At 50.2% G+C, this 25,111-nt stretch overlaps 1 protein-coding gene across 4 annotated transcripts in view; it reads left to right on the plus strand.

The window, feature by feature from the left end:
- The window catches only part of Wscd1 (WSC domain containing 1), a 47,953-nt gene that overhangs the window by 11,553 nt on the left and 11,289 nt on the right, over positions 1–25,111 (plus strand). For 3 of the 4 annotated variants that reach the window (XM_071603282.1, XM_071603283.1, XM_027922687.2), the window contains exons 3-6: positions 6,235–6,349; positions 7,835–8,019; positions 12,301–12,422; positions 24,790–24,949. In XM_071603282.1, the coding sequence (XP_071459383.1) occupies positions 6,235–6,349; positions 7,835–8,019; positions 12,301–12,422; positions 24,790–24,949 (582 nt within the window). The remainder of the gene's footprint in view (positions 1–6,234; positions 6,350–7,834; positions 8,020–12,300; positions 12,423–24,789; positions 24,950–25,111) is intronic. The other variant, XM_071603284.1, reaches the window with a different exon arrangement.

A 25,111-nucleotide genomic window follows, 5' to 3' on the forward strand; every position in this document is an offset into this window, starting at 1 on the left:
TATTGGCTCAGTCGCACCCTGCTGGGCACCTTGGGCAGATCAACTTAACTTCTCTGGATCCCCCTTGAAATGGAGATAGACACCCACCCCAGGTTTATTGTGAGGATTGTGGGTGTTAGTATAGAGCAGCGGGTCCCACGCCTGCAGCACCAGGCACCTGGATACCTGTTCCTGACGCAGATGCTCAGGTTTTCCCACACTCAGTGAGGCCGGCCATCCATGTATCAGCACTCTCTCTCTGGGATCATTCTGATGCATGCTTCAGCCAAGAGCCACTAAGAGAAGGGGCCTAGTATATCCTTTGGCACTCTCCCTCGCAGCTTTTGCTATTCAGTAAAACTAATTTATATAGCGCTTCCTGGGCATCTGTATATCTACCATGTACAGGTACTAGAATTATCTCCAGATGTTCTGATGAAGAAATTGAGGCACAGGGAAGTTCATTAAGTCACCAAAGTCATTCTCTTTGCTTGGGTTCCCTGGAAGCAAACCCTGAGACCGGGATTCAGATGCACACAGTAGATCTGGGGTGTGATCCCAGCAAACACTGGTAGGAGAGTGGGAAAGAGACCAAGAAGAGAAGCAGCCATAAATGTGCATTATTGAGCAGGTTACTACTGGGCAACCAGAGCTTGACCAGCTCGGAAGGGTCTGGAGTCAGAATAGATCACACAGCTCCTGGTGACCTGGAAGCAGCAGGCCTGAGAGACAGGGGAGGCACAGCAGGATTGGCCATGGTTACAAGGCTGGGTTTCCCACCTGGGGACACTGAGTTATGCAGACTGTCTGTGCAGGGCTCAGTCAATTGTTGGGTGCTTGGTGAGTAGTCAGTAAGTGCTGAAGTTGCTCTTGAATGGTGACTGGGCTCAGTCATTTTCTCAGCATCTCTGACGCCTCCTCATTTGGTCCTGTGCCCTAAGTTACAAGAAGAACTGCTTTCTTGACTGTAAAAGGTGTAGTTGGAACATCAGGTCCTATGTGGAAGCGTGTAGAAGGAGATAGGTCAGGGTGGGCACCAAATCTGAGTTAGGAGAGCTATGAGTGCCAGGCCTTGGAGTTAAGCTGTATTCTTTGGGGGAGGGGTGCCGGGGTCTGAGGATGGTGAGAAGGGCCCAAGAAAGAAAAAGGGGTCCAAGGGAAAGAAAGGAGCCCAAGCTTCTCTTGCCTTAGGAAGATGATTCTGGTAGCCCCAAAGATTGAAAACTAGAGGAAAGAAGTTTTCTCAGAAATCATCTATAGGATTTAGGATTTCTCCACAAGGCTTGCACATTAGAAGAAAGAAATAGCTGATGGTTCCTCATTAGCTTATTTTACACAGGTGTGCTTTCTGTAAACTCACCCAAACACACCAAGAATCTGTCTCTATGCAGTTTTCACTGATGCAACTTGTTTAGACTAAGGTGTAAACGACTGACAGACGGCAGCATAGACTTCTTGAGAGGAAGTCATGATAAGAGCATAATTCTGAAAACAGACCTGGGTTTCTTTCTTGGTATTGCCATCCATTGATCCTGCAACCTAGGGAAAATTGGCCTTAATTCCTCTATTCATTTCTCTCTGTTCTCACTGAGGATCTTCTCTATGGGTCTACACATGTGTTTTTCACTGTGCCCTTGAGAGCCCAGTCTGGTGGTGGAATCAGACTTGTGCCCAAGCGATTACTACACACCATGACCCAGGTATGATAGCGGCATGGCAAAGGGCTTGCAGACTCATTAGACAAAAGTGACCTCTAGCCTGGTGTGGTGGCATACGCCTGGAATCCTAGCAACTAAGGGAGGCTGAGGCAGGAGGATCACAAGTTCAAAGCCACCCTCAGCAACGTAATGAGGCCCTAAGCAACTTAAAAAAAAATGGTGTGGGGATGTGGCTCAGTGGTTAAATGTCCCTGAGTTTAATTCCTGGTGCAAAAAAAAAAAAAAAAAAAAAAAAATGTGACCTCTGCTATTGACCAGCAGAAAAGAGGGCTCAGAGTGACCAGCTATGACCCTGAGTATAGAATATGTATATCCAAGAGAACCAATAAGCATTCTTTAACTTACTTCTAGTAATAAAAGCTGAAGAAATTGTGGCTAGATATAAGCAGGACTGATGTTCAACTGTTATCTAACAGCATGGTCTTATTGAGGGCTAAAAAAATTGAAATACTTCCATACCTATTGATAGTTACTGCCCATAGCCTCTGGGGTGCCCTCTGTACTCTGGCTGCCTCCCCAGTGACCATCAAACCTCCTCATTATTCAGCAAAGAAAGGATTAACTCCTGGGACAACAGGAGGTATTCGGAATCCAGTTCCAGCAGGATGGTGACAATTTTGAATGGTCTGCCCCGCACCATGGGTTGTTAAATATTTTGAATATGCCCCACAGTTTCAGGACGCATTTGCTCTCCCTGCAGAATAACAAAATCGTCTCTGTTGTCCCTTGGCTGGAGGTCTTCAGTGAAAGCAGGGGAAGCCAGGGCACTGGCCCCAAGGCTCTCTGGGAGCCCCTCCTGCTCCCTTCCCGTTGTAGGGCTCAGGAGGGCCTGCAGAGCCAGGCGGGCCTCACTGATGGAGAGTGGTCACAGTGCAGCCCTCTGGACAGCCGCTGGGGCCACAGACAAAGCAAGCATCTCTTTGCGGCCTGGGCATCCCGCCATCCTCCTGAAAGGGGATCCTGCAAGGCGCGAAAGCTGCAGGAAGCTCCATCAATCACTGAGCATTTCATTATACCTTGGACAACATCCATAATGGAATAAAATGTCAGTAAGTTTACTGGGGGAAAAAATAGTAACTTCTCCATAGCCAGTTTGTTTTTTTATTGATAGTAATTTTCAAAGACATTCCAATATCTCCAAAGCCATCGTTAATAGCCTCACGGCTTGTCCATTTTGATGTGCAAATGAACAGATGCAGAGTCACAGACAATAATGCATCGCCTCCATTTCAGCCGAAAGTAATAAATCCGCGGCAGGATGTGTCCCAGCACATCCCTCGAAAGTTCTCTTCTTTCCTGCACATTCTCGCCTCTGTCGGCGAGTTAGAGAAAACATTTGTGGTGTTTTGGGGATGAAAGAGCTCACCTGCTCCTCTCAAACCAGAGTGGCCATCTGCATCTGAGGCCGGGGCTTCCTCTCTACGTTGATCAGGTCCATAACTGGCCAGCTGGTAACTGCTAGCCACTCCTTGTTTGAAGAAGAACTGGAGTCTGACTGCTGGGAACCAGTTTTTCCCCTCCTCTTTTAATGGCATGCTCATTAGTTGGCTAATATTTATGGATCCATTGTCACACTAGGTCCCAGGTTAGAGGGGAGGATCAGAATGATAATAGCTATTGCTTACTTGAACATCTGTCAAGTACCAGGCACAGCTCTATACAGGCTACATCTGTTTTCTCATTTAATTTAATCATAGCCTTCTGATGGCACCCTCACCGTTTTCATGGCAAAGAATATGAGTTTCAGGAAAGTAAAGTCATTGAGAAATTTTCATTATTAATAATGATCTAGAAACCTGGGTAGTTCCTGTGTCAGGCCTTGCATTTGACCCTTCATATGTGTTATCTTCTGCAATCTTCAAAACCAGCCTGTGGAATTGCCACCCTGTGCCCATTTTACCGATGGGAAAGCTGAGATTCAGAGAGGGGAAGCTGCACATCCCAGGTCACATAGCCAGGTAGTGGTGGAGCAGGGATTTGAACCTAAGTCAACCCATTGCCCAAGGCTGTTTCCATCCGGTTTCCCAGAAACCTTGGAACCTCAGCCTTGGAAAGTCTTGAGATGGGCCACTTTTAAAACCCTGTGGCTAATGTCCCAACTACAGTGATAAATGTTTAACATTCCCTGAGCTCATGTTTTGGATTTTTAATTGAAAGCTTTAATGGACGTTTTTCTTTGCTGGGCAACACATCAAAAATTTCCCAGATACGAGCTTTCTTTTGCTAAGTAGGTGGGCAGAGGAGGGAAATTCATGCCTGCTGTCCTGGGAGAAAGTTCTTTGCAGTGAAGCATGATGGTTGTAATCGTCCTGAGGCTGACAGGGCAGAGAAGCTTGCGGGGCCTGGGTCTCAGAGAAGCACACAGTGCCCGGTGCCAGGGGATGGCCTGCTGGGAGTGACCGCGGGAGGCTTCTGGCTTGGAAGATGGCCAGACACTTTGGCAGATATTGAAGATGCCTGTCAGCTTCTTCCTCAGCCCTGTGTCCTCTGACCCTAAGGCTCTTGGGGGTCCTGGCGTGGTGAGGAGTGCAGTCTACTCTCGTCTTGGTCATTCTCTGCTTCCTCTCTCTTAAACTAGAGCCTCAAGAATTGCACCTTGGTGCCGTCAGCAGGACCATCCCTCCCTGTATCTGAGCTCTCAGCTCCTGTTCTTGCACCCATAGGGAACATCCGTGGGTTTTTAGGAGCCGTAATCCACTGTTCAGAGTTGGGTGTTGACATTATCACTGTGCCTAACCCTGCTGAGTCAGGGTGGGTCATCAGTGAGGGTAAAGGTCTGGCCCCAGTGCTCCAGGAGGCTTCAGTCATGTAGAGACAAGACCCACTGGCTTGCAAGATGGTGAAGGGCAACAGTTAATGACAAGAACTTGGCTAACAGATGAGTTTTCCAGGTACAACTTGTAAGAATCCAAAGAAGAGACATGTCGCGGTGGGCTGGAGTGGGCAGGTGTGCCCTTGGTCTTCAGGACAGGCAGGGAGAACAGGGTGGATGTGTCAGGGGAGCAGTGATGGAGTGGGGCAGGAGAAATGAGCTTGAACAAGGGGAGGCGGCGAGGGTGGGTGACTATCCATTTGACAGTTGGGGAAACTGAGGCCCAGTTGAAGTGATTCAGCCAGATCAGAGATGGACAGAAAAGCCACCTTGGGTTTCAGGCCTCAAGCATGAGGTTAGTGGACCCATTTCTCCATATCACTTAGCACAGGGCCCCTGAGTCCCTGCTTTGGACCAGCTCCTTGCCCAAGAATAAAAATGAGTCTCCCCTGCTCTGGGGGAGCCCGTGAAGCAGTAGACCATCAGGATTTTCCATCGGGGAGCCAGCAGGCTGGCTGCTGGAGGCCTTGGGTGTGCAGCTTCCGGAGAGCCTCATTCCCTGGAGGTGGTGGTGCCCACTGCCAGTGGCATGGGAGAGGAGCAGGATGCAGGGAGAGGTGCAGCTTCTTTATCACAGGTGCCCCATCCAGATCTCAGCACAGCTATTGTGGGTGTGCATTCACAGCTTGGGGACTGGGAGATGGCGTGTTTCCAAATTCCCAGCATTCTGTTCCTTCAAAACACGGTGGTGTGTGTGACATTCACCTGCCCAGTGCCGCGTTCGCATGGTGTTTTTGATCTCTGTGTTGCTCTGTGCGTCTCTGGGAGGCTTCTCCTTCCCTTAGCGGAACAGAATAGGCTGTCACAGACTCCCACCCACCAGTGGAGCAGTCCCCCAGTGTCCCCTCATGGAGCTGTCCCCCAGTGTCCCCATCCAGGGATGTGCCGGAGTGACCAGAGAAGGCTCCGTGGTCAGTTGGTCCCATTGATTGCCACACAGGACACCTAACTTATTATCCCCTTAACAGATGCTGCTTGCACCAGCAGAGGACAGTGGATTTTTTTTTTTTTTTTTAATTTCTTAGCCTGTTGGAAAGCTCTTCCTTATGTAACCTGACATCAGATTTTCCTGGAGTCCTGTCTTCTCTCTGGCCTCACATGGAAGCAGCAAAACTTTCTCTTGAGACCTTGTGGAGGCAGAAGGGCCTCTCTGAGCCTAGAGAGACTAAGGATGGGGAGGAGGGGGTAGTGGCCATGGGAGGTCATTAAACTATTCAGTTACATGCAAGTCAATAATTTTTAAAAAGTTTAATGAGATGGAAATGCTCACTACCCTGATTTATACAATACGTCCTATATGTCTATTGGATCATCACGCTATAATTATAATGTATAATGTATAATTAAAATCATAATAATGAATAAAAACAAATCCACATGTGGGTAGTGGAGAAAGCAGTAGTCAGCATGAGCCAAGCTCCTCACAGGGCTGCCCTGGTGGACAGTGGGCCGTTTACTAAAGAGGGGCAGGCAGTGAACAAGATGGAGCTGTCCAGATGCCCACTTGGCTCCTGCACTGAGCGGGCATTGGGCTGCAGCCCTCACCCCCTGCTCTTCCCTGGAGAGGTGACTGAGCCAGACAGGACTAGAGACTCCTTGGCTTTTCCTAAGCATGGCCCCATGGTTCAGACCTCTCCCTCCCTGATCTTATCCTTCCTCCCACAGGAACCTACCTTGGCTGCTTCCGTGACGAAGGCCAGGAGAGAACTCTGAAGGGGGTAGTGTTTTATGACTTGAGAAAGATGACCGTCACCCACTGCCAGGACGCATGCGCTGAGCGGTAAGTGCTGGGACCCTGTGCTGTTGACTCCCCTGGAGATAAGGTCAGAAGAGAGTCCCAGAAAGAGTGATGCCGTGGCTGCCAATATATTTAGACCTCAATTGATGAGATCAGATCCCCATCATCCAGAAGTAAGGTGCTGGGCCAGTGTCCAGAGACCTGCTTTCTAATCCAGTTGTGCCAGGGACTTGCTGTGTGACTTTGGTGAGATTTTTTTTTTCCTTCCATGAGCCTCCATTTACCCACCTTTTAAAAATAAAATGAGACGTTTTAATCTAGATTTCTCCAAGGATCTTTCCAACTCCATTAGCAAAAGTGTTTCTATTTGCGTTTATAACAAGTTTTCCTTTTTCGGATACTGCCAGCTCTCTTAATAGTCAGCAGACATTTGTCATGTGCCAAGCAAGGGTCCACTGTGCATGTGTGCTTGTGCACGAGTAGAGGACAGGCAAGGCAGCATGAGAGGACACTGTCATCTATTTCTATCACCTTAGATCCTCTTACAATTTTGATGTCACACAGAGCCCCACAATGCTCTGTTAGGTAGCAAATTAATTTGTCCCCTTTTTCACATGGAGAAACTGAGGCTGAGGAAAGGCAGGACAAGACCCTCCTGCATTGGATGCACTTTGCAGCTTAGATAAAGCTGAAACTGAAGATGGCAGCATCTCATTTTAGTTTCTTAACAATGAAAGAAACTGAGACTTGGAGGTAGGAAGTGATGTTCAGCATCTCACAGCTACTAAGTGGCTAAACAAGGTCTAGATGCTTCTGTCTGGGTTTTTAGTATGGGGCTTTTTATTCCAGGATCCACTGAGAGGGGAGTTTGAAAACACTGACCACTTTCTGTGGTTGCAATCCCATGTGAAACTTAATACATTCCATTTCCAATCTCTTTTTGTTTACAGCTGCAATTACAACGGGGGGAAAGGAGGTAGAGAAATGACCGGAGCCAGGGACTGGGCAGACGGCCCCTTTATAATATGACAAGTGGCAGGTGCTTTGGGCCTGGGACACACTTAAAGTTTTGACTTGTGCAACTGTAACATTGCTAGCTTGACATTGTCTGCAGTGAGAGTATTTACACCACAAAAATGGGCAAGCACTCCATATCAGGGCTCTCCCTGTCCCCTGCTGAGAACTAGGTTCCCAGCACATGGCTGATCCAGCCCCATGTATCTTATGACGTGAGGTCACTAAAGCTCAGGGCTGAGGACAGAACAGTGGGGCTAATGACTTATTACAAAGGGAAAATGGTCCCCTAGACTTACCTAGATGACTTTTAATTCTGGATGAACACTGACTCCTCAGGCCAGCCACAGGCTGTGGGCCATCCCCCCTGCCTCCTCACCCAGACCTAACCTCGGCTTCCCGTCCAACCCTTATCCTGGCTCAAGGCCCAGCTGTTGATGCCTGACCCGGACCTTTCTGCACCTAGGGCTCTGAGCCAAGGTCTGGACTCACCCAGTCTCCGTGTCCCTGCAGGTCCTACGTCTACGCAGGCTTGGAGGCCGGTGCGGACTGCTACTGCGGGAACCGGCTGCCAGCCCTGCGCGTTGGGCTAAAGGAGTGCAACCAGGAGTGCAAGGGGGAGAAGGGCACCGTGTGCGGGGCTGTGGACCGGCTCTCTGTGTATCGTGTGGACGCATTGCTGTCCAGCTCCAGGAAGCGTGAGTGTGCCCGCCTCTCCCTGAACTGTGCATGTCCCACGTGCTCCAACTGTCCCCTACTTATAGCCCCTCAACCTCACTATGTGGGGCAGATCCTGTGTCCTCCCTTCTCTCTCATCTTCATTATATGGTGCTATGTCATGGTAGGTGTCAGGGCCCATTGAAGACTCAACTGCTTGAGTTCGTGACTGAGACATGCCTTGCAGGAGGGAAGGATTAGGAGGCCTAGATATGCCTCATACATGCTGTGTGACCTCAGACAGCTCACTTACCTTCTCTTGGTTCTAGTCTATTTTGTAAACTGCCACTGAGGAGACCTAGATTTCTAGCAATAGGGCGGACAGAGAATCTCAAAGTTCTCTAGCTAGAAAACATCTGGAAATGTTGGGTAAGGTTAGCCAATATCATTTTAAATGGACAGCTTTCATTAGCAGGAAAGTAAGAACCACGGTGGTAGGAGGAGGGGATGATGGTTGCAGCCCTGGGTCTCAGGGCCCTGGGTCATCAGTCTTGGTAAACTTACTAAGGTCTAGGTTTTTCCTGTTTGAGCAGAGCAGGAAATGAGACCTTGGGCCTGTCATCCAACAGGGAAGTGGATTAAAACCTCTGCATCAAGTGGAACTCCATTTCACTGAAGTATAAACCAGTGGAAATTTCGATGAAAGAAAATAATTATTAAGTCACCCACCAGTTCAGGGAGATAGAAAGGAAGCTTCTCTATTTTAACTTGAACTTCAGTTGAAATTAAACTTTTTCAACAAATGAGTCCTTATACATTTTTACAAGTTCTGGGATTCAAATTTATACTGTGTGTTTCTAAAAATTCTAACCTTAAAGTTGGTTCTGGGATGCATGGAGTATCTGGTAGAGACAAATGCAAAATCGAGAGAGAGAGAGAGAGAGAGAGAGAGAGAGAGAGAGAGAGAGAGCGCGCTGGACCATCACTCAGAGTTCCCACAGGTAAATTCTCACTGAAGATGAATTTACAATTCAAAATTACAGAACTCAAGAGAAAATAATCAACCATAAGGGAGAATAAGCTGATAACTCCAAACAAGAATTTCAAGGAGAGTACTGTCAATTAGAGATGACACCTGAGGGGGCCCAATTAGATAAAGTTGAAACTCAAGGTTGTCCTTATTATAAGATGATGGGCCTCAGATTTACTTAACCAGATAACAAAAGGTTCCTCTATAAAATAAAACAGGGTTGTGCACATTCACATGTGCTGGGGGTGAGTCTTTTTTTTTTTTTTTTTTTTGGTACCAGGGATTGAACTCAGGAGCACTCAACCCCTGAGCCACACACATCCCCAGCCCTATTTTGTATTTTATTTAGAGACAGGGTCTCACTGAGTTGCTTAGGGCCTCACTAAGTTGCTGAGGCTGGCTTTGAACTTGTGATCTTCCTGCCTCAGCCTCCTGAGCCGCTGGGATTACAGGCGTGTTCCACCACACCTGGCTCTGGGAGTCATTTTTCCTGTGACTGGAAGGGCCAGGCCGGGAAGAAGTGAGCCTTCTCCCACAGCATGGATGGAGACTTACGTTACCACTGGCCAGGGTGGAACTACAGATCATGGTGGCACAACCCAGACATGGTCTGCTTCTGTCCATGGTCTTGCCTCTGTCCATGGTTCCATGAGGTCAATGGATCAGTTCAGGAATGGACAGAACTCAGGAAATGAGGTGTCAAGTCAAAATCCAAGTCTGTAGAGGGGTTACTGGGGGGATTCTCTAGCAACAATTGAGTTTTCTAAGCAGTTCAGATGCCCATCCCTGAGAACCACAGTGCACCTAAAGGTCAGCCCTGGCCACCTTGTATGGATCAGAGTGTAGGGACAGCAGCCCAGTGTTTGTCCCTGACAGCTGGGGATACTCAGGTGTTCCTTGCATTCAGACAGGACATGTCTGGAAGCCAGGAGGGCCAGACAGAGCAATGGGCACAGGATGGGGAAACTGACAACATGCTCTTCCGCTTAAGGGTCCAGCAAAGAGGCCATTACCTCCACAGGTGCTTACTGCCACCTACCCTGCACCAGGCCTTGACTTGGCACAGAGGTTTGCCGTCACCTGGACATCCACATGGGCTTCCTGAGGACCAGGCTGCCCTAGGCTGGCTTTCTTGGATCTTTTATTTCTTTGGATTCAAACATTAGCCTGACCCCTTACCCTTCACCTCTGACCCCCAGCAGGACCAGTCCTGTACGTGGACTCTAGGATGTGCCACCCACTCTCCTCTCTGCTGTCACTAACTCTCAGAGACAGGTGTTGTACTTCTCTTGTCCACTGGCTAAGGGGCACATGGCCCAGTCATTTGGGCCAGCCCCAGATCTCAAGTCTGCCAGACCTGCTGTCATGGTTCATGTGGAAAATGGTGTCCACACCTCCCCTTTGGGCAGGCTGTGAAGCCCTGTGTGGTTGACCCTTGCCTTCCCACTCCCTTCTCGAGAGGACAGGCTGACAGGATCTCTCTCATAGGTGACCAGGTGACCCCACTATTGTAACTAGCAGCGGTTTCTGGCTAACAAGACTCATGGACCAGCTTCCAGGTCAGACTCAGGGTTCAGTCCTGAGAGCTCATTAATGTGTTCCCCTTGATGATGTCATTCTGTCCTGAGTGGCCCTTGGGTTCTCACCTGGAGAGCCACGGAGAGGCTGTGGAACAGGCAGCTCTAGGCAACAACCTGACTGCTCACAGTCGCATCTGGGGTACCTGGGGACAGCTGGTGTGACCCTCTCCTGCAGCCCATGTGTTGCTCTCCTGTCATGTCAATGCCGTCCCCTCATGTACCTTGTCTGCTCAGCTCCTTCATTTACTCAGCTCTTCCTGGGAGCCTGCTCTGTCAGGGTCAGCTGGCTGAAGGCCACTCAGGGTGCCAGATGCAGATGCCCTTTGCTTCCCTCTCTGTGACCTGGGGACTCACTAGGATCCTGGTCACTCTACCCTCCCTGTGTTTTCCTGTCCTACTGACTCTCCCCTTGTCTTGTCCCTGTGCCTGTCCCACCCTAGCACCCAGTGCATCTACAGGTTGGTTCCTTGGGGACCAGCCATGCCACAGGACAGCCTTGTGGGTCCCATGTGTGTCCTCGCCCTCCGCCTGGACACACCCAGGGCAGGTGCATGGGTGTGGGAAGACACGACTCAGCCATGTGGTGCACTGTGCTCCTCATAGCCAGCCCCAGCTTGGTGGGATGTAAAAGGAAACAGAGTCTCTGAGCCGGTGACACAGGAGGGTTGCAGAGCTAGTCAGGAGCAGTGACTGCCCATGAACCCAGGCCTCGGGGACTCTAAGTCCCTCTGTTTTCTCTGCAACAGGCTGCTTTCCTGCATTCGTGCCTTACTAGGTCTAAGTCCTGACTTTCCAATCACCGCTGCTGTGGTCAGCCAGGATGGGCTTCCAGATCCAGGGTTTGATCCTGCTTCGGCAGTTTGGCACGGAAAGTGCTCTCTGCCATGGTCAATGCCAGCGAAAGGGATTCTGCTGCTGGACAGGAGGTGTAGCAGGCAGAGCAGCCTGGTAGAGAGACTGAGCCCTGGGAGACCTTTTGTTCAAGGGAGTGTGGGATGAGAAACAGGATGTTTCCTAGAGAAACTCTGATGAGTTTGGAAGAAATAAGAACAGTTGGTGCCGGAACATTCCAGAAGGTTTGTTCAGCACCAAGGGAGCCAACGAGGGAGCTGGGCTTTTCCACCAGAAGGTCTAGAGAACAACTTGGCAGGAAGCTTCCTTGGTGACACAGGTGTCAGGAGTATTCCTAGAATTCGGGTGGGAGTTCAAGATCAGAGGGAGGCAAAACTTGCTCAGAAGCAAAGCAGCCTTGTGGTCCCAGTGGCACAGCAGGATTGCGAACTTCCAAGTCTGCTTTTCTTTTAATGCCTATATTCAGAGGGCATAGAGTTTTCTAGAATATCAGCTTCTCAGGTCACCTGTCATGGACTCCGACACATAGTAATTGCCCAACCCAGGGAAGGAAGGAGAGAAGAAAGGAAAGACTGATGGACACCATCTGCAGAGATCTGGTAAAAGCAAACCCTGAGCTTAGCAGTTTCAGCCAAATGGTCCCTTGTCAGTGACCCTGGACAACCAAGGTCCTGTGCCTGGTTTCCTTCAGGATCTTGACTGCACCCTCTCCAGGACTGTCTCTCTGCCTGACTTGAGTTCTGCCCCTCTTGAGTATGCCTACACCTTTCTCAAGATCCAAAGTCAACATTTGCCCTTGTAACAGGCATCAGCACCCGTGGACACCATTTCTCACCACAAACCCATTTCCTTCCTCCCAGGGCGGACTGCTACCTACCGAGGGTGCTTCCGACTGCCAGAGAACGTCACGCAAACCTTCCCCACCTCCCTGGTGGAGGCCAATGTGACCGTGGAGACGTGCTCAGGATTTTGTTCCCAGAAAGTAAGATCCGTGATAATTTCTCAGCCCTTTAAGGATCCAGCATGTGTGGTGGTCTGCGGGGAAAGGACAGGTGCCCGTGCTGAGCTGCCTTTGTCTGCTCTGGCCCAGGTGGGAGCTAAGCAGTGGGTACAGGAGGGAGGCAGGCCACGCACCTGTTGCACAGAGGATGCCAGTTGTTTGAGGCCAGGTAGGGAATTGTCGGTGAAGGCTATAAAGCTGGAAGGAATGTGCTTTTCTGGATGCGAGCTCTGCACAAGTGTCAGATGTTAAATTGACTTGGTTTGGATGCGTGAAGATGCTGGCTTGGGACTTGGGGATAGCTGATGGATTTTCTGTTGTTTGCACCGATGATGTTGGGCTGCAAATCTGACTGCAGGGGTCATGGTCACACCTGCTCCTTTGGTTGGATCCAGACTGAGGAATGGAGGGTGATTCTGCTAGCACTGGACCAAGCACGCAAGGCCACTGTCCCCACGTTGCATGCTAGCTCAGGAGTAGAAGGAGTTGAACAAGGACACAGGGGGCTTGCAAAAGGCAGGGCCAGAAGTGTGTGACAAAAGGCTGGGAGACTCAGCAAACAGTGTCCAGAGAACAATGAGGTCTTGGGCTGGGGTCCAGGGCTACCTGGGTGTGCTGCGTTTCAGTAGTCTTGACAGGACTGTGGTACTTAATCTACATAATAGAACAGGACTAAGGAGAGAAAAGGGCTGTGTTGGGTGACTTTTTCATTGCTGTGACCAGAAGACCTGATGAGAACAACGTAGAGGAGGGAAAGTCTATTTGGGGCTCCTGATTTCAGAGGTCTCAGTCCATAGATGGCCAACTCCATAGCTCGGGGCCCAAAGTGAGACAGCACAGCATGGAGCAGGGGCGTGGTGGAGGAAGGCGGCTCAAGGAGGCAGAGAGAGCACTTTGCTCACCAGGGACAAAATAAAAGCCCCAAGGGCACAGCCCAGTAACCTACCTTCTCCAGCTCCACCTGACCTGCCTACAGCTGCCACTGGGTTAACCCATATCGGTGTATTGATCCCCTGATAAGGTTACAACTCTCATACAATCATTTCACCTCTGAACATCTTGCACGTGAGCTTTGGGGGACATCTCATATCCAAACCTCGCAAGGGCCTTCACTATGACGATGATGGTGACAATGATGATCAAGAGAAGGGGACATTTACTGATCATGTATTTCATGCCAGGTACCATCCCAAGCACTTTATGTGGCTAACTCCTTTACTCCTTCTAAGAATCCTATAGGGTAGGGACTGAGGTCAACTCCATTTTCCAGGTGAGGAAACTGAGGCAGAGAGCCCAAGTAGTCTGCTCAAGGTCACCTAGCCAGTAAGCGGTGGAGCCCAGGGCTTGACATCAGCCAGCTCCGCAGTCAGCTGTTGGTTCAGTGGGTACGGGGGAGGGGCTTCAGTGAAGCAGATGTCCTCGGGCCTATATGAGCACATCCTCTGCTGCACCCCACCCCACACGCCCTGGGAGCTGCCCTCTTCCTGCTTCCTGTGTTCCTCGGTTGCCTGGAGAGCTTTCCTCTGAGGCTGCATGGAGAACAAAGCTTCCACTGGGGCTTCCCTCTTGCCTGAGTGTGTCCTTTGAAGCAGCTCTACTGCATCACCAGCATTTCTAAAGCCACTGCCAAGGATGCCTTGGGGATCAGAGTCCACAGGACACAAAAATTCACCCAGCTCTGCACCCAGTTTATTGATTTTCAGACATCTGGCCTGCGGACCTGTGGGAGGCAGACCTCTGGGGGAGGCAGTCGGGATGCATGCTCAGCCACCAGCTCCTGCCTGTACCCTCAGGGGAACAAACCACCCCCTCAAGGTGAACCTCACATCTGCAGTTCTGAGTAGTTCCCCAGAAGGAACCCTCCACTGGGATCAAGGAGCTGCACTGGTCACACAGGCTGAGGCTGGCTCCCTCCATCAGCAGCCCTGCAGGGCTCCTGCTGAGGGCTGGGTGCTGGGCATGAGTCATCTGCCTCAGTCCTCCCAGGGGCTCTGCCAGGGAGACATTCTCCTTTCTGGTTGCTGCAAGAGGCAGCGCAGGCTTGCAAGGTGGGAATGTCCACACCCAGGCACCAAGCAACTAGCTTCACAGCCCTGTCTCCTGACACCAGGGCCTCGCTGCCACTCTGTGTAAGTGGCAGAAAATATGAGAAGAAACAGGAGAGGGAATGGGCTGTCACCATGGCTGTGTGCCCTGAGCACTTCAGATGGCTTTGAGTGGATAATCTGTTCACATGTAACACAATGAAAAGATACCAGAGGGCCTGGCGGGAAGCTCCTCACTCCTGAGTCCTTCCGCTCACGTCCATCCTCCCAGACAGCCCACAGCTGTCTGCTTTCCGAGATGGAATATTCAAGCAATTGCATCCTCTTCAATGTCATTATGAACCCCCCGGATGGTATAGAGCCCCGCACACGATTCTGCACCAAACCCGTTCCACTGGACTATCCATCTTCAAGATGGTTCCATATCAGCAGAGAAAGTGATTTCTCCATCTTTTTTTTTTCCCCATTACACAGATGGCCTATAATTTATTTAACCCACCCCTGCCTGTTAAACATTTAGGTTATTTCTAGTCTTTTGCTGTTACAACAACATGGCATTGGCTATCCTGGGGTCATTTTGTCTGAGTGAATCTGTAAGGAAATAAAACAACCCTAGGAGAGTTCAAGTGTCTGTCATTGTAGTCAAGAGTTGTCAGGTTGCCCTTAGCAAAGGTTATACTAATTGTATCTCCCTTCCAGTGAAGAGTGAGGACAACTGTGCCACCCTGGTAACCCTCATCTATGGGAAGGGTGGATTCCAATCCTAGGCAGATACCCCAGGAGCACCACTGATTGGCCAGCCCTTTAGAACCCAGAGGGTCCTGCCTTGTGGTCACAGGCAAGACTTTCAAGATCTAGAACTCTTCAAACTTCTATTTTCAGCCTTCCTTCCTATTTACTGGCACAAATCCAGGTTGCTACAATTTCACAGCGGAGCCTGTGCCAAAAGATACCCGCAGGCTCTTGGGGATCTTAAGCCATTTGAGACCTTAGCACCTTGTCCAGTTCCCCTTGTGATACATTTCAAGGACGAGTTACCTGCTCAGCTCTGGCACATGTGGCTGGGAATCATTCTGGTCAGACCGTAGGGAAAGGCATCTCCTGTGCCTGTGCCCTCCGTGCCTGCAGCATTGGATTCCGCGTGACAGCGTCTCCCTCATCCGGCCCATCTGTATTGTCGGATGGGAGGGTGGGTGTTTCCTCGGGTCCCATTGTTTAGAGCTGCAGGATTTTGCAGCTGTAGGAAGAGTCACTATTTCCAGTTTGAAAGTTGAAAGCCCGACTTAGTAAACGCACGTGGAGTGAAATTTGGCAAAACACATACGCTGATATTTATAGTGGGTGAAGCCAGATGCTGGGTGCCTGCAGAGTCTAGTGATCTGTAATCACTGGCCCCACTCATCACACCCGGCTCATGTCTGAGGAGGGGCTGGGATGGGAACTCAGGGGACTCACTCCTGGCAGAGTAAGGCCAGTGCTTGAAGCAGGTGAAGGAAACTGAGAGGGAGGCTTAGAAGGGAGGAGGATGGCCCCTTTTAGGGAGGTTGGAGCTGGAGCAGTTGGGCAAGGTCAGCAGGTTGGGTGAGTGGAGCAGGGAGTGCCTTGTGAGAGGTGGCACCTGTGGAATGGGACCAAGATGGTGGGGAAGCTGCCCAGTCCTGCCAGAGTGGAGGGCTACCTGGGGATGGCGTGAAACGTAGGGTGGGGACAAGTTGCAGAAGACTGAGATGTCTGCTTTAAAATTCAGACTTTTTTTTCAGGGGGGAAAAAGAGAGGGAGTTCCTGAGGGTGTGGCAGGGAAGGAGTCATATGACCCACATGATACTGCACAGCTGCCAGAAGGTTATTCTGGAACACGGAGAGGGGTAGAGCGGATGAAGGAGGAAGTCGATTGGAGAGATGCTGCAGGAGCAGAATCCACATGAGACGTGGGCATCAGCTGGGGGGATGAGGAGGCATGTGGGGGGTAGGGGGAAACATCAGGCCAGAGGAGAAGGGGAGTTTCCCGTGGATCCCTCTGGAAGGCAGCATTCCTTAGAGAGGCCTTGACAAAGCGGCCACAGAAGTCAACCGATGACCTGGCTATAAAGTGAGGGATTCCAGGAAGGGCATGAATGGTACCCAGATATCGTGCATCCCACTACAATGACCGTTGACCCAGCAGCGTCAGCCTTTGGTTCCCAGACCAGCTATCCCTGCTCCCTTGTCTAGCCTTTGGATGTTGCTATAACTTAGACTCAAGCCTTCTGGGCTGGCAGCCCCTGAGCCCTGCAGATTCCTGGTAGGGGCTTTGCTTCACCTTAGGCAGGGTGGAGGAAAGACATTTCAGGTTGGAAAATTCTTTGTTTCAGGATCTGCCTGTGCATTAGAGGATACTTAACAGTCTCCCTAGCCCCTGCCCACCAGATACTAACCGCAACTCTCCTCTCACTTGTGACAATTTTAGACTCCAGACATTGCCAAAGGGCCCTGGAGGGAAAAGCACCCCTGATTGAGCCCCATGGCTTGCTTGAAGACGTTGGTTAGCAATGCCCAGGCCTGGCCCACTTTCCCCCAGGTCTGAATTCTACCTCTAGCCTTGAGGTCTGGGCATGTGAAAGCAGTTGGAAATTCATCTGACCTTGGTCTCTGCAAGGAATTTTTCTCCTGAACATTGAGGGTGGTGAAAGCGGTGCATTCTGGGATGTCTGGGGGTGCTTTCCTGTTCTGAAGGCCAAGCCCTCTTCTCCAGGAAGGCCGGTGGTACGGAGGCTGCAGGGCAGTCCCCGTGGAAGCTTTATCTCATGCTCATTTGGCCAAAAAAGCAGGCTCCCAATACCCTGTGAGGTGGGAATGGCTAAATTATGCCAGGGTCATACCGTGGTCTATAATAGAGCCATTGAAAATGTTTTCCAAAGACTTGCGTGAGGGAAAATGTTCGCAGCAGAATGTTCGGTCGGGGTAGGGGAGGGGACCAGAGGCTTAATTGGGGCCAGCTGGGTAGAAGGGCTGCTGGGAGTGACAGATGTAGAGGTGGGGCTTGGCAGCAGGCAAAGAGGGGGAGCCCTCCTTGCAGCACCCCCACCTTAGAGCTGCCCTCTGAGGCTTCTTTGTGGCCCCCCCCCCCCGATAAAAATCTCTACTGTGTTTTTTGCTTGTTGGTGAAAATGGATTTGGGGAGCTCCAGGAGTGCAGTTGAACAAAAAAAAAAAAAAAAAGAAAAAAGAAAAAGAACATTTGGGGCAATATTAGCATCTTAATGATCTGATTTTCTGCCAGCGAGAGGGACTTGACCAGTGTAACGTGTTTTTAAAGCCTCCTGAAATGATCCTGCCTAATTTCCGGTGGTGATCATATTGAGGTGGGAGGAGACCTGCTCACCCTCTTTCGCCTTCAAGATCCTATCGGCTCCTTCGTTGGTACGCAAAGTTCGAATGAGCAGAGGGGCAGGTAGATATTTGCATTGCTACCAGTTCGGATCTGGGGTCATTGATTTTTGAAGCCTGATATTTGTCCACAAGCAAACGCATAGACCATTTGTGGGAGTGAGCATTCCAAAATGGGGCTGATAGGTGAAATCTCACACCCTTTGCAGACAGGTCACCAAGGAGGGAGGCTTCACCAGCTAGTACACCTTGGGACCTGAGCTTTGTTCTCAGTGGCTGTGCTGATAAAGGAAGGGGGGGTGGGTAGAAAAGGGATCACATTTTTCTTTTACCTTCTTTTAGCCTCTTTTGATGTCTAGGTTTGCTTGCAGAATATTAATCACCTGGATGGTTTCCCATTGACATTTCTTAAGGGCTTTTTCTTTGGCCATTTAATGGTGGTGCTAACAGGGCCACCTGTGAACTGGAAAGGCACGCACTCACGTGGAGCCTGCTTGTTCTCCGCTAGGTAGCTGCTCTCGCTGAGTCCACATGGATCTGGGCAGATGCAATCCATCCTGGATAGACGCTTGGTCTCTGGCATCTAGCCCTCCACATCTTTCCCCGGGGTGGGGTTTTCAGAATTGCTACCTTGATGTGAAGAATCTTCCCTTGTCGAAAGACTATCTTGCCAATAGGTGGCTGAAGTAACACTTTGGAAGAATCCATAGAGAAGCTGTCAATATTGAACCTTGTGTGTGCTCTTAAGAACACTGGTTTGTGTTTTGGAATGTCTACTTTAGAAAATTTGAGAGCGTAAAAATAAAAATAAAATTCATCCGTAACTTTACCACCTCAGAGAAAACAGCTAACATTTTACAGCCTTTGGGTCTTTTATTGTAGGTATAGTATAGGGAATTTGCGTTATGAACATTGACTCTTCCCTCCTTACATCTGTTCCCTTTTCTTGTGTTTTATGTCCAGGACATTTTTTATGTTTTCATGCTTTGCCTCCCATGACTGTATGCGTTCCACTCTCTCCTGGTGGACATTGAGCTCACTTCCTCTTTTCTTTTCCTTTCCTTTTTAAAATGCTCATTATTTATTATTTCCTTGGACTGTGCTAGCAGATATGGAATCGTTGGGACTCAGGATATGTACGTTTTAGGTGTGTGCTTCTCAGACTTCTGATACATTTTTGGAGTACGTCTCTTAGCTTCTCCCTTAAGTTGACAGAAAGAAGGATTTGGACTTGTAGTATTCTGGGTTCATATCCCTGCCCTGAACCTTCGTTTTTTCTCATCTGCTAGGTGGGACTGTCAGAGGTGAAACTGCCTCACCAGATTATGATAAGGACTCTGTGATTTATGTTCTTGAGTGTCTCTTGAGTAACAAGTGTTCCAGATGTGGATCATGATGATTGCTATCATTCAACTTCCCCTGGTTCTTTTGCTCTATGGGGGGATGTTTGAGAAACTGCCTAAGATGCAGAGCTGGTCCTTTCCCAGATCGGTGGAAACCCAGGTGCCCTGGGATCTCGATGGTGGGATGGGTCCATCACAGAGCGTTTTGTGGACTTTTGTCTGATGGATGGGTGGCTTTGATGGGAAGGTGTTCCCTGGAAGTGGGATTGGCAGGTCAGCTGCCCAGGGGGTTCAGGTTTTCAGAAAGCTACTCACCCAAGGGGACAATCCTATATGGTACCTGGAGACTCTTTAACCTTTGCCCCAAACCGTCATACTTGACCTTTTCTCCATATCCAAAGAACAGATGGCTCAGTATCTGTTTAAAGTGAGGCTGGACACATGGAAGGGGAGTCAGCTCTTGACATGGAGAAGAGAAGACACTGGGGTTGTGAGGGCAAAGCTTCTGGCCCTGTGCATTTAATTTCACCCAGACTCAGACCATCTAAGCTGCTCAGTATCTACTGTATGAAAAGTACCCGAGAGCATTTCAGTGCTCAAATCCCTCTTCGGAATGGAGATATCAACTCAACCCACCTAAATTTAAACGCACGCCTGCATTCCCCAGAGCCCTCATCGCTAAACCCTACCCCTTTTATAGATGATAAAGCCAAGGCTCAGAGATACCCAGTGGCCTTTTTTGGAGACCACATACGGGATTCAGACCTGAGGTTCCTGATGGCAAGCCTTGGGCTGTCTCCACCTCCCAGAACCGCCTCTCAGAGCCCCACAGCCCTGATGTCAGTCACAACATCACTGGATGCGTTTTCCTTCAACCTGTCATTTGCCTGACAGCAGAAGTCCGCTCGGCATCCCTCATCCCTGCAGCTACCCTTGCAGACATCTTCTTTCCTTCCCACATCTTAAATGTTCAGAGCTGCCTCTGGAATGAAGCGAAGGCCCCGGAGGTGAGAGACGGGCTCACAGATTTTCTCTGGGAATCCCCCGCCCTGCTCTCCTTGGTTCATCCCCCAAGGAGTCAAGTCACGGTGATTGGGCAAAGCACGGGTCCTGGAATCCGGGAGGCTGACTCTGTGCCCACTCACCTGACAGACTGGAGATCTTGGGCTATGGGTCACCTGCCTTTTTTGCCTCCATTTCCCCTCTGTGCTCTCTCAAATCTCTATAATTCTGCACAGTTTGAGAGATCCTGAGAATGGTGCTCAGAGAAGGGTGGAGTTGGAGGAGGCAAGGCCTGGTCAGGCCTGCTGGGACCCTGCTCCATGTGTTCTGGAATATCCACTCCTCGATCCCTTGGCCATGGGCTAAGCTTTTGCATGTGGATCCTCACGATCTACAGGGCCCAGCCTTTGCTGTTTCATGACCTGGCTCCAAGCCGAATGCCCACCCTCCTGTCAGGCTCAGATGCAGATCCCCCAAACCCCCAGCTGAGCTCCCATCCTGCCCCCTGCCCTGCCTCCAGCCGCAGGTGCAGTATCAAGGTGTGTCTCTGCCCTGCCCAGGATGGGCGAGGTGCTTCCATTGAAGCCCCCTCTTGGGTTTGTTTGAAACCACCCCACGCCTGCTTTCTTTATCTGCTTTCCTTTCTCCGAATCCTCTTCTCCTCCTCTCTGCCCTTTCTCTCCTCACTGAAGCTTGGAATGGTGGCGGGGTGGGGTGGGGGGAATGTAAGTTGGCAGAGAGATAAGATTCATCAATATTTAATTTTTATGGAAATCATGTCCTAGAAATCCCCAAGGGGCTGAAAATTGTTCTGTGTTTTCAGAATCCAGTGATGTTGCTGAAGCGGTTATGTTGTAAATAAAACCACATTACTGTCTGCAGTTCTCCCGCCGCTCTGCAAACACCCGGAAACTTGACAGTTTAATCCACTCAGGGAACCAAAAAAAGGTTCGGGTCACTGGTGGGGGCAGCTCATTCTGCAGCCCTGGGATATAAGATTGTGAGGCATCAGCGTTGGCAGCGCTGGTGCTGCTGGGGAGGGAGACGGAGCCCCTGTGAGCACAGCGGATTTCCCATGCCTGCCTCTGAACGAGAATCCCAAGACAGCACAGCCCCCAACCCCAAGGTTCCTGAGCTTGGGGAGGCTTTGCTTAGCAGTAGCAGGATTTTTGTCTCCTCCTTCACACCCAGTGAGGCTACTGGCCAAACAACCAGCAGAAAGATAGTATTCGAGGTGGTTGGAATGGTGTTTGAGGGGCTTGGGATCTGGAAAGGAGTTTGGTCATCCATCCATCCAGCCAGCCAGCCAGCCATCCATTCATCTATCCATTCATCCATATATCTATCCATCCATCCATCCATCCATCCATCTGTCCATTCATCTATCCATTCAACCATCTATCTATCCATCCATCCATCTATTCATCCATCCATTCATCCATCCATCCATCCATCCATCAATCCATCCATCTATCCATCCATCCATCCATCCATCCATCTATCCATCCATCCATCTATTCATCCATCCATTCATCCATCCATCCATCCATCCATCCATCCATCCATCTATCCATCCATCCATCCATCCATCTATTCATCCATCCATCCATCCATCCATCCATCTGTTCATTCATTCATGCATTCATACCTCAAACATTTATTGAGTATCTGCCACAGGAGAGACACCACTTTAGGTGCTGAAGATATAGCAAAGCATACAAAGCTCACAAGAAACCCTTCCCTGCTTGCATCCTCCTGGGTAGAGGCAGGCAGTCAACCAGATAAATATGTAAAGTACATAGTATGTTGTGTTGATAAGCTCAGGAAAGAAAAATGAGGCAAGCTTCGTAGGTGTTTACCCATGAGAAATGAAAACATCTATCCACTAAAAGCCTTGTACGAGGATATTTAATGCAGCTTTATTCACAATAGCTAGAAGCTGGAAACAGCCCAGATGTCCATCAACAAGTGGATGAATCAACACACTGCCCCGTCTACACATAGAATACTATGTGCCAATGAAAAGGACCCATCTACAGACACGTGAAAAAACAGGGATGAATTTGACAAATATTTTTCCGAATGAAAGAAGCCAAACACACAAAAATAGGTACTGGGTGATTCTATTTGTATGATATTTTAAAACAGGTCAGTGGTGATAGAAATCAGAGGAGTGGTTGCTTTGGATGAGAGAGGGATGAGGGCAAAGGGGCAGAGGACCCTGTGGTGTGATGGACATGCTGCCGGTCTTGGTGTGTATTCACCAAAACTGATTGAGTGCTACACCAGGGGGGTTATTTAACAAAATTAGAAAGCAGAGCATGGGAGCAGGGTGTGTTGAGGAAGATGGGAGGGGCACTGCAACTTGTAAAGGGGTGGCACTGTGACAGTGACTTGAAGACGGTGAGGGGGAGAGAGCCACAAGGGTATCTGGAGAACATTCCAAGAGGATAGAACAGCGAGTGCAAATGTCCTGAGGTAGGAGCCGGAACAGAGTGGTCAGGAACAGCAAGAAGGCCATTGTCTGAGTGTGCACAGGCTGCTCTGACACAGGTTGGGTGGCTTAAATGACACACATTTACCTTCAGAAATCTGGAGGCTGAGACTCCAAGATGGAGGTATCAGAAGGTTTCTCCTGAGACCTCTCTCCTTGGCCTGCAGGTGGTCGTTTCTCACTGGGTCCTCAGGTAGTTGTCCCTAGGTCTGTGTGCTGTCTGTCTTAACCTCTTCTCTGCACAAGGACACCAGTCATATTGCATTAGGGCCCCTCCTAAAGGCTTCATCTTAATTATCTCCATTAAACTCATCTTTTCAATAAGGTCATATTTTGAGGTACTGGGGTTAGAGCTTCAGGGCTTGAATTTGGGGGACACAGTTCCACTCATTATAGCTTAATATGGATGGAAGTGTGGGGGGCACAGCCAGTCCCCTGTGTGAGCTCTCAAGTTGTACCCTGGGATCTAGGCTGCTGGGTTCTGCAGCTCCCTGGGGAGGAGGTGTCCATGTGGGACAAGGTGTTGTTGTTGTTGTTGTTATTGTTATTGTTGTTTTGGGGGTTTTTTGATTGGTTTTTGTTTGGGGTACTAGCAATCAACCCCAGGGCCGGTGCATGCCAGGCAGGCCTCCACCACTGAGCTCCGTTCCCAGCTCTCAACGAGGTCTCTGTGAGAGGGGTCAGAGGTCACACTTCTTGAGATCTCTTTTCATGAATTCACATCACAGTGGACACTTGCTTCCAGCAAAGCCAGCGGTGTACTGGTTGAGGGTCAGGTCCCAGATGGCGCTTTCCGTTGGGAAGGAAGTAGCCGTGGAGTCTAGCTGCAGAGACAGTGGGGCTCCATGGCCTCTTGTACTCTCCCCGCGAGCACAGAGGCCTCCTTGGTTTAAGGAAGGGTGAGGGACGTGGGGGACCTTTCCCAGGGGCTGCTGGGCCTGGGAGAGGATCCAACCTGCAGTTCAAGAAGCACTCAGCAGCATTTCCTCCCGCTGCCTGGCCCTCCCTGTCTGCATCTTCTCTATTGTCTTACGGGAGTGCTGAGATCCTCAGCTTTACCAAGCCGTGCATAGTAAATGCTATCGATTTTCTTTTATTTATTTATTTATGAGATTTCTCGCTGTGGGCAAAAAAATAAATAAAAAGGTTCGTGCAGCGATTCCCTCGGCAGTGAGCAGTTCCCTCCACCCACTGCCTTCCTCCCTTGCACACGCTCATGGACGGCTCCCTCATCCCTCCACGCTCCAGGGGACCCAGCATCTCTGGTGGAAAGACACAGGAAGGAGTGGAGATGAAACAGGGCTAAATGTCCCTACCCAGTGCCTGGTGCATAGTAGGTGCTCAAAAAAAAAATAGGTGGAAAAGGTGGGTAGATGTATTTTTGAGTGAGCTGTGGCAGGTGCCCAAAGGGGTGAGGCTGAGGATGGCTCATTCCTCGGTGAAGCGGCTCCTGTGGACCAGGCCCAGTGCTGGGCAGTTTGTACCTGTCCTGTCTAGCCATCACCATATACCTACAAGATGGATTTTATTACCTTTTCTCAATGGTGAGATTCAGAGAGGTTACGTTTCTTACCCAAGTTGCCCAGCAAGTGTGTAAGTAGCTTTCCAATCTTCAGGAGCCAGCCCACTCCACTGGAGGGTGCAGACACACCAAATTGGAACCAGAACCCCTTGAGAGACTGCCAGGAGCTGGCTGGGTCCCCACAGGCAGGCATTTCTTCTCTCTTAACCCAGAAGGGTCCCTCCTATTTCAGGAAACCCCCATCACATGGGCCACCTTGGGCAAACACCTCTGAAAGCTCACTTCCGGGCCCTGCTTCCTGCTTCCTGCCCTTCAGCCACCCCTCTGCCTGAGTGCCACTTACACTGTGCTGACAGTTGTCCTGTCACCCACTCAGAGCTCCTGGCGGGCAGAAGTCACATCTTGTTGGGTTTGTCTCCCTGGATCTGAGCACAGAACCTGCTCATGGAAGGAGGGCAGTCACCCCTGTTGACCAAGGCCTCAGACGGTCCCCACATCTGTCCCACCTGGAGCCTGAGCTGTGGGAAGACGGGGCCTTCATGTTCACCCCGGTTCTTCCTCTTCTCCTTCCCGGGCAGGAGTTCCCCTTGGCCGTCCTCCGGGGCTGGGAATGCTACTGTGCTTACCCCACCCCACAGTTCAATCTGCGGGATGCTGTGGACAGCTCGCTGTGTGGCCAGGTCCCCGAGGCGCAGAGGCTGGCGGGTTACTGCGAGGTCTACCAGACGCCTGTGCAAGGTGAGATCTGCAGCCATCACTGGGTGTGATGGCTTTTGGTCTGGGGTGGGGGAGAGTTCCCAGGATTGGAAATGCCAGTGATCCCCCGGGACTGGGTGGGGAAGGTGTGTGAGTTGAGTCTCCAGCATCTTAGCCAGTGAGACATGGACGCCAGGGCTCAGT

The sequence above is a fragment of the Marmota flaviventris genome, chromosome 17 (genome assembly GCF_047511675.1).
Source record: "Marmota flaviventris isolate mMarFla1 chromosome 17, mMarFla1.hap1, whole genome shotgun sequence".
Lineage (NCBI taxonomy): Eukaryota > Metazoa > Chordata > Mammalia > Rodentia > Sciuridae > Marmota > Marmota flaviventris.